At 42.2% G+C, this 9,926-nt stretch overlaps 1 protein-coding gene across 1 annotated transcript in view; it reads left to right on the top strand.

Moving 5' to 3' along the window:
- Positions 1-2,941: 2,941 nt before the first annotated feature.
- cables2b (Cdk5 and Abl enzyme substrate 2b) overlaps positions 2,942-9,926 on the top strand; it is a 40,990-nt gene continuing 34,005 nt past the window's right edge. Inside the window, exon 1 of the mRNA XM_071477477.1 lies at positions 2,942-4,287. Coding sequence (XP_071333578.1) covers positions 3,680-4,287 — 608 coding nt within the window. The 5' untranslated portion in view covers positions 2,942-3,679. The remainder of the gene's footprint in view (positions 4,288-9,926) is intronic.

Below are 9,926 nucleotides of genomic sequence, written 5' to 3'. Positions count from 1 at the left end.
TTTACCTAAAGAGGAAAACCTTCCAGGCTTCACAGCCCTGTAATGGGAAGTTTTCTTTTCTGTCGGAGGGAGTACAGTCATCACTGCTCAAAGTTGATGACATTTCACTTTTTAACTTTAAGGAATTTGTAAGAAATTCCTACAAAGAGAAAACATAAAAATGTAAATTTAAAAAATGATGCATCATCATAAAGGGAGCCTGCGTGTAGACAGAAAAAAAGAAACACAATCTATTTTTGAATCCAAGTTTATGTCTCTGAATTTGCATAAAATAAAAGCATCTAAATAATTTACAAAGCTGTATCTTCTGAGGGATTGCAGTACCTAGCAGTGACCACATGGAGGCAACTGAGGATAACAGAGCCGAGTATCATCCTCTCTGCTGCCAAGCTGAAAGTAATGACTGGTTTTCATAACAATAGCTACAGTTTTAATTACTGGAACTAGATAGATCTTTCTGTGAGTGTGTGTGTGTGTGTGTGTGTGTGTGTGTGTCTCTCTCTCGCTCCCAACGCTGAATTGACCTGTTGTCCTGGTGGCGGCATCATGACTTTCCCATGGTGCACTGCTTCTCTCCCCTCTGGGCCAACTCCTCTGCCAGCCTCACTGAACATCAGAGAGAGAGTCAGTGCACCCATGGGCTTCACCCAAGCCGCATTACTCTCCTCACCCTCACCGTGTGCTCTTCTTTTTCAATTTATTTATCATCAGCAGAATAACTGCATTATCACCAACAGTGATTCACATCACTGTAAATGTAGCAGAGGTTCATAAAGGCTGGTTTTTATGCCTTGACCTTGGATGGATCGTATACAGGCACTAAAAACAAATTACATAATGTAGGCAAAACAAGGCAAGTTTATTTGTGTAGCCCATTATCACACACAGAGGTCATTCGGTGTACCTAACAGAAATAAAAAGAAGCATAAAAATAGAAGTAAAAGGAATATTAAGATTATAAAATAGGTAATATCCAATTAAAGTGCAAGATTAAGTGTTTAAATGAAGGCAGTGGAGAATAGAGCAGTTTTTAGCTTCATTTTAAAGCAAATGGGCAGATTTGATGCCCATTGGGAGCTTGTTCATTCATGGAGGGAAATCGGTGTTGGACAAAAAGAGATAGAGGAAGGAGAGAGAGATCAAACTTAAAGGTCAATCAGGTTCTGCTATTTGAGATCACCTCTGCCACGTGGATATTGAAACAGATTTACAATACACATTACACCCAAACACTAACCATGTCCTCACAAAGTTTTTCCAGGCTTCACAAACCTGGCAAATAATGAAAAAAGCTTTTGTTTCTGTTGGTGGAAGACGGCGTGTTTGGACTCACCGCAGGCAAGTACTGCAGCTTCTTCCTCTTCTGCTTTCAAAGGCCAAAGATCATGAGAGTTCAAAACAGTCAAAATGACACTAGGAGATAAACTCTGAGGTCATTTCTGTCAGTGTGTGTGTGTGTGTGTGTGTGTGTGTGTGTGTGTGTGTGTCAGGGGCAGCAGACACATTGTATAAACTCATAATCAGATTACAGGTCTGTAATCTCTGCAGTCATCCATGTGGCGGCATTTACCATCATATCATCATCATCATCCTCCTAGTTACACACACACACACACACAGAGTTATCTCCTCTGTCACACACAGCTTTGTAGCATCATGGTTACACCACTTATCATTAGTCAAACATTATTTTGGTTTTCTCCTACAGTATAACAATATGTTTTACTCTTAACATTTTTATCGTCTTATTATTACCTTGTCAGCCATCTGTGAAGTACAAGTACAAATATGATATAAAAATAAAGTTTTATTGATTGATAGGCCAGACACATCCACATGTTCTTCAAAAATCTAATCATCATCATCATCATCATCAAGATGATGGTTTAAAATGCATTGAAATGTCATTTTTGCATCTTGTTATATATTAACCTCACAGAGATGTAACATGAAATTGCAATTTTAAGTGTAACTATAGGCAAATTATCTGCCTTGTGCTGCCAGCTAGTGGTTTCTCTCTGCTTTTCGAGCCCCCTGTGCAGTGCAGCACTTTACATTGCAGTTTAATGAAATGCTTCATCACAGCGAGTCGTGGCCACCAATTCAACAGACCACACATGATGACACTCACTCAACATCAGCGTTTAACAAATGCAGATGTCAGCTCAGCTACACATTTCTTTCTCATGGGCTCTAGTGTGGATGTTTTAATAACAGCATATTATTAAGGATGAGGTTGTGGTCATTGTCTCTTTCTTCTGTTAAGCTGAGCCTCCAGCCAGGTCCCTCACATAGACAAAAACATGTATATAACATATATAATAATAAGACATGACATCATGCGAATAAAAAAGAAAATCCACTGAGCTCAGACTGAATTTCATGATGTCAGTTTTGGATTTCCATCCTGCTGTTGTCCCAGCTGAGCTGGAAGGTCATTTGCAGTTCATTTATTGCTGTGCAGATGTAGGGGATCAGGGGGCGAGTGTACAATAACAATCCCAGCCTGCAGGGATTACGGAGTGGTGTATCCTGCAGGTTATATTTAGCAGGCTACTAGTCATACTACGTATTGTGATTGTCCTGCTGAGCCGGCCAGGTTCACTGAGCTCAGTGCTGGTGTCACTGCAGGGATCAGTGCAGAGAAAATCCACTGAGGTTTCATAACAAAGTGCCAACAGCCAATCAAAGCCACTGTCAGGCAGAGCTGCAGTGATAGCTGAGTCAATGCCTCAGCAGCCCTGGTACTCACTGATGTGAAGGGGAAACACAGTGGTTGTTGTGGATATATGTAAATCTATACAAGACATTTGTTTTCTTAAGCAATCAGTCAAATTTGCATTCGTGGTACAACCATTAAGTGTCAAAGAAACTGGCTGTTTAAACCATTTATAAGTTACTTTCAGCTTTTTGTTGATATATTTCACTAGCTCGATTTCACACAGACTGTCCCAATACTTTGTGTGAAAGTGTCACATTCAAGATGACTAACATGTTTTTATGAGAATAAAATCTAATCCTAAATGTGCATTTACATTATTTAGCTAAAATGTTTATCAAGTAATAGAAAATTCAACATCCTGGCAACACTATCTGCAAAAGATAGAAGACAATATTATATATCGTCTTATTTATCTGTTTTTAACGGTTCTGCTACTAACACCATTTTTATTACTAATAATAATTTTTCATATTTTTTGCTGAAGGCCGTAAATATAGAGGTGGGGAAAAACTGCATGTGGGTATCCAACCATATGCTTATGTGAGCTTTCATCACAGTTATTCTTTTTAAACTAATTTCGGAGGGAGGATTTTATTTCTCTAAGGTAAACAAGAGAATTAATTTAGCACAAATAGAAAAAAACGTCGAGCATGTCTTCAGAAGTAATTTGAATAAAATGAAACAAAAGTAAAAATGTTTGTAATTATAACGATGTAATTATTGAGTGAAATCCACCGACCACGGTCTGAATGTTTACATATTTCTGACAGTATGTTCACTTTACAGCGTGGCCAAACTCCTCCCCTCTCCTCTGGCGCAAGACGTCATTACGTATTCCCGTTTGGGCCAATGAGAGCACAGGAGGTCGTGGCGCGGTGTCTCGCCGGGTAAAAGGGATTTGACAGCCGCGGGTCTGGAGCCGAGCCTCCGGTCGACTTCCTCAGTGGGACGGAGACCATGGCGGCGGCGGCTGCCTGCGGCCAGCACAGCGTCGCCATCGCGGCCGCCGTTAGCGGCAAAAAACCGCATACCAACAGGGAACACAGTCGGAGAAACCGGGAAAACTCTCGCCGGAGACAAGCCGCTCTTTTATTTCTGAACAACATCTCTCTGGACGGACGGCCGGTCCAGAGCAGTTCGGCCGAGAGTGAAGGAGGCTGCCCCCACAGGGAGGCTGACCTGGAGGGAGCCGACCCCGGCGCTGCGGAGGCGGCAGCGGCCGGGCTGTGCCCGGAGCTGGGCACCAACAGCTACGGGACGTTCTCCGGTTTGTCAGCGTCCGTGAGCTGCGGGAGCGTCCACCCCTCCGCAGCACCGAGGACAGGACTCCTTAACGTACCGCCGATCCTCGTCCTGCCGTCGGACACGGGCTTCAACGACGCGGGGAGCGCGGAGGTGCTGCTGGGGTGCCGCAGAGGCTCGGTGCCCTCACCGGGGAACAGCAACCTGCTCTCCCCGTCCCCGTCCAACACCAGCCTGCTGCCGTCGCCGCTGGGGCCGCGGAAGTCCTCTACTCTCCTGTCAGTTCACAGCTGCAACTCGGTGTCCTCCGAGCCGAGACAAAGGTGAGAGACACACGGCTGTTTGCGTCCCGTTCTCCGGTGAGCCCGCACTCCTCCCCTCAGCTGGAGGGTGAGGGCGGTTTATTGTCTCATAGCAGGAACTTTAGGTTTAGCTGGACTTTGGTGCAGAGGGGTCGGTGGATGCTGTCAGGTCCTCCTCAGTAGTTTCTGTTTTTATTTCACTGTCCTTTCGCTCCCTAGAATTTAAGGGAAGTTTAAGTGTTCGTCACTGTCCATGATGCAATGATCCTGTGTATCAACTGTCCCTGTGGCCTCCCTGCCTGGAGGTGATAGGGGGCTCATTACACATTAATGTTTACTGTAGGCATGCAAATGTCCTGAGTCATGTCCCTCAGGTGAGTTCTGAGGAACCCTCACCTGAGTAAATATGACTATTGCCACTTGACTTTGTGAGCGGGAAGTGTGGACTGTGAAAAGTCAAGGGCAAACTTTATCTCTTAGTGGCTACTAGATATTTTCAAGTGTACATATCAGCTTTTGTAAATGATGGCTGTGCTGGCTTGTGCTCATTTCCCTTGATGCAAATTAGAGAGTAACTGTGAAACCACCAGGCTTAAAGCTTCCATACACAGTGAATCGTCCCCATAATACTGGCACTGAAAGCCTGGTCTGCTTCTTTTAGCTTTGTTCAATTATTCTTGTGTCATTTTAGTCATGATTTACTTCATTTTACTGAGTATTTGGTTTAGACAAAGTCTAACCAACAATTATCTTAATTTGTGATTATTATGAATATTTTTGGATATTTGAAGTCTGATTTACTTGGTTTTTTTAATTATAATTTAGTGTATTTGAAAACTTTAGTGTATGTTTTTTTACAAAAAATGTAGAATAATCTGTTCATACTCATCAAAATAAGGTATTATAAAGAATGGTTTTGCCGTTGGCACAAACACTAAATGCCAACACCGCTGAGGAAAATTAAACAATACACAGGCCATTTACCTTCAATTATTACTTTCTTTTAGGGCTCTAAATTAACAAGAATATGTGAATTGCAGATCACCCTCTAAATTAATCTGACTTTATCTGAAACAACATAAGAAACATAAAAATACCATCAGTGTAGAATAAGGAAGTGACACCAGATAGTATCTGCAGGTAGAGACTTTGACGCTCCTCTTCTCCCTTTAAAGCACAGACCCAAAATTGTCTTTTTGAACTTGAAGAATTTTGGTGCCTCTTATACGATTAAAAAAAATGTATAATGCAGGAAACCCAATCATAGGTTTATTCTCATCTGTTAGTAACTTTGAGCTTGCTTGCATTTTCAGTTTAATAGGAAGCAGCACTTTAAAAGTAGTACCCAGCTGGGGTAGCTGGTGGCTTTGTAGAGGGGAAGTGAACCCAATGACGGTTAAAAGCCACCAACAGACAACATGAAGTCAAGGTGTCTTCAATGGCATAGTAACCCAGAGTCATTTTCACCCCTCTGTGACTCCGCTGAGAGAGGGGGAAACTGGATGGATGGATGAGACGAGCAAGATCCAGCAGCTAAAGAATAAGAGATGAATTTCTTAACATAAACAGCGTGAATGTGGCTTTTATAAGGAAGTTGGTGACAGCGAGTGTGTGTGTGTGTGTGTTCTTGTTTGTGTGTTTACGAAGCTTACTCATCTGGCAGTGGTTCAGACATGCTGTGCTTGTGTGAGCGCTGATGGATGGATCAGCTTCGTCACCGTGTTGGCAGCGGATCAAACCCGGAGAATGTCAGCCCCGCAGCGCTAAACACTGCTTAACCTATTTACACCTAACAACAGGCTGGGAAATTAGCAGCAGATAAGAGCTCATCAGTCAGACTGCTGCGCCGGCCACCAACCGCCATCTGCAAACTCCTGCTGCACGTCTTGATTTTGTGTATTCACTGATGTTCCACACACAGTATTTCGTTTCATTTGTATTTCATACCAAGATGGTTTTTGGCAGGAAGGAGTGTAATTTTTTTTTTTTTTTTTTTTTTGTAAGTTTGAATAGTTTTCATTTGCAACAGGCAGCAACTCATTGTTTTACAAATAGTTTTGATTGTCAATCATCGATTGATCTAGCAAGTATTTCTTTTAAATAATTTGATAGTTTTATTTTGATTTGTTAGTTTTTGTTTTTATATTTTGTTTTTTCACTGTTTAAAGCTTCGGCTGTGTTTGCTGTAGAAGAGCAACGCCCAATAACTGCTTACTGCTTACTGTAATGATGTCTCCAAATGATTGCAGTGAGTATTAATTGATAGTGAAACACTTTTAATTTATGCTTGGACAGTTGCATTTTGGGCTGTAGCTGGTGAGCACACAGTTTCCTGTGCTGACAGCTATATGGAACTTAAGTGGCTAAATTTAAAGGCAGCCTCTTCCTCACCTCCACACTTCCTGGTGTGATGAAGATGGCCATCATCAGATGAGATCATCAGTCACGCTCTGTTTAGCCTCTCTGTCTGTGAACAAGGCTCAGCGTGTGAAGTCCTGCCAGCCAGCTAACCAGCCAGCCAACCACTTCATTAGCCTACTGAGTGAACACACACACACACACACTTCCAGTGACTCATATCAACAGTTTAGATGTTTAGCTGATGCTCTTATACACAGCAAGGGAGGACACTTGGCTGGTAATGTGCACACTTTGGATGCTGAAAGGACTGATGTTGTGTCTACAGTTGGTTACAGTTTTGATTCCTGAACTTCGCGGGGTCCAGAGAGACGTCTGACTCCTGGACAGCCTCCAGCTTGTAGAAATGTTGTTGGGTCTAACAGATGTTTTATGAATAGTGCGGCTGGTTAGTTCAGGCTGGTGTGCTGCAGTGTGTTTTTATTGTGACATTTCTGTGATGTTAATGAAATTTCTTATTCCCCGTCTGCGGCAAGAGGTCTCTTAATCAAAGCGATAAGAAAAGATGCAGTTTGGTGACGCCGTAATGTACCGTGGGATCATCCACCTCCAAAACAAATGCACCAGGTGATTAAAAATCGTCCTGGAGAGGATGAGAGACGAACCAAGATGTAAAAAGTGTTTCTTAAAAGTGTGGCTTGTGATTAGTTGTATGTTATCCCAGGAACACACGTGTGTGTGTATTCACACCGGCTGTGTGTCTACTGCGAGCGCTGTGTCTCTACATAGAGTTTCCAGGCTACTTGAAAGTTGGATTTCTTTTCTTTATAAATTAATTTCTGATTTATTTTGACAGAAGATGTCACTACATGTCTCCACATGCAGCTGGTAAAATGGTTAAAAATATAACACCAATGGAAATGTGATTGCTGATACTTGAACAAAATGCACAAACGACAGAGTCAGTGACCTCAAGTCTATGAAGTGAACTGCAGGAAACATATTAAATGAGCAACGTGATTTACACGTTCCTCCTCTGCAACAAAGGTGTTTGGACAGAAGCCTAAAATCTAAAAAAAAAAAAAAAAAAAAAAGAAAAGAAAGGAAAAAAAAACAATAACGGTAAAAAAATTATTTTTTCTAATGCAGAAGAAAAAAAAAGCAAATTTCTGCTGTTCAAAAACAAATATGTGCATTGAACTGGGAAGCTTGTATTACTAATTTAGGCTGTAGCTCAGGTGAAAGAGTGGGTCGGGCATCAGTCGGCTGTTAAGGGTGGGGTTTTGTAGGGTTGTTGGCTCATTACCGTCTCCTCCTGGCCATGTGTCAGACTCTAAAAGCAGCACACCAAACCCAGGTGTGTATTTGTGGAACTTTAGGCAAAAGGGTCCAGCAAATTCATGTAATGGAGTGTTTTTAAATTAGACTTTCCACTCAATCTTTCACAGTAGCTGGATGGAAACATGGCTGTATAATTCACATTTAGCTATCCAGCTGACGTTTTTTATAGTGTGGACAAAAGCTGAATTAGCAACACTTCCAAGGCTGCTTAGTTCACATGGTGTTATATAATATTTTGTGGGTAAGAGAGGAAACAAGAGAATTCACAGTTTGGGACACATACAGGACGTTTTTGCTGTTGTACTGCATCTGTTTTTAGATTCAGGACAATGAGATTTTTCTACTACACTGAACATTAAACATTTATGAGTTTGGCTAAAAATTATTACAGCATCAAACACTCAGTAGGGCAGAGCCGACCCTCGCACGCACGCATGCACGCACGCACGCACGCACACACACGCGGTTCCAGTGCATTCAGAGTGAGGATGTAATGACATAATGTAATTCCCAAACTGCTTGCCTGAGTCATAGCTCTCAGACGGCTCCTTAAACAACCGATACTGACTCGGCATGTCCAGTCAGCATATCCTTATTGACTCCAGAGGGCTGATCTAATTTTTAGGCAACTTTTGGTTCATCTCTTTTCCCAGTTTCACCACTCGCATTTTACTGGTAAACTGTGCCTTTTTGTTTAGTCCCTTTGTTTTGGTAAAAAGTCCAAACTCAAAATTTCATGAAATTCACTCTTTATCAAGTGACTGACTGAGTTTCTCTTAAAATCACACACTTCTTATCATAGTAAGCTGATAATTTATTGGAAAACACTTCTTCATACTCACAGTCTTGTTCATTACCTACCTGCTGATTCAGGTTTTTGTCTGCACATGTACTGTAACCACGCTCGTAGTCTCAGGGTCTCTGCCAGTGTATTTTAAGCCTGGTGACCCTTCATCCACATCCACACATCCCTGCATCTGTCAGTTTGTCAGTTTCTTTACCACCTCTCTGTGTGTCTGTCACTGAGAGCGTGCTGCGTGCACACATGTACCTGGACTGGGCTCACTTCACCAACCCGAGCACCTGAGCGAAACGCCCCCTCACCCGGTCCCAGCAGGTAAGTCCAGGGTTTCAGGCTGAAACCATGTGACAGGGTGACCAAACTGCCCGTGATGCCGAGGGTTCCCCACAGTGAACTTAGCTCAGATTGTTTCTGCCGCACGTAACTTTTCTCAGTGAACAGGATCTGAGCTGTCGTCTCGTTCACACATAAACCTGTCACTGATACTTTGCCTTCAGGAAAGCACTCAATTAGTGCTGAGACGATGAGTCAAATGACAGAAAATTAATGTATAAACAAGATGAAGATGTCAGATATCAGTTGTGAATGACCCTACAGTGACGTAGCCCGTTGAAGACTCCACTCCAACTAATGAGTGTTGGTCCTGGTTTAAATTAGGATCTGGCATTGCCCCTGATGACATCAGAGCCAGAGGACTTGTTTGCTGTAACATTTTCAGGCTCAGTTTCATGTTCTCTGCATCAAGCTTCAAGACTCTCAAAGGTTTTCTTTGTTTTTGTTTTTGTGGTTTTTTTTTAATGCCAGGAGGAAATTAAACGTAAGAGCAGTTAATGGCCTAAAACCTGAAATGAATCAATGTGGGTCTGCGTGACTGAGCCGCTTAGTAAATAATCACCACATGAGAAACTGTTCACACAGGCGTCGTTTTACAGGGGAAGCTGTGATCATGTTCTAATTAGCGCAGTGTCTCCACGGTTTTAATCTCGTCCTTATTAATCACATCATTCATTCTCACTGACACTGAGCTCAGTCTTTTGCCTGCTGGGAAAACATTGCTTAAATTGTTTCCAAATTTATATTGACTCAACAGATACTCAGATACCTCAGACTTTAAAAAGTGTAGCTCATGCCCTCTAACATTAGTCAGCAAAAAAGTGTA

Source organism: Trachinotus anak, unplaced genomic scaffold (genome assembly GCF_046630095.1).
Source record: "Trachinotus anak isolate AG129_WGS33_773 ecotype Australia unplaced genomic scaffold, CSIRO_AGI_Tana_v1 ptg000004l, whole genome shotgun sequence".
Classification (NCBI taxonomy): Eukaryota; Metazoa; Chordata; class Actinopteri; order Carangiformes; family Carangidae; genus Trachinotus; species Trachinotus anak.
The sequence above is the reverse complement of the archived record's forward strand: the minus strand, read 5'-3'. Positions and strand labels throughout refer to the sequence as shown.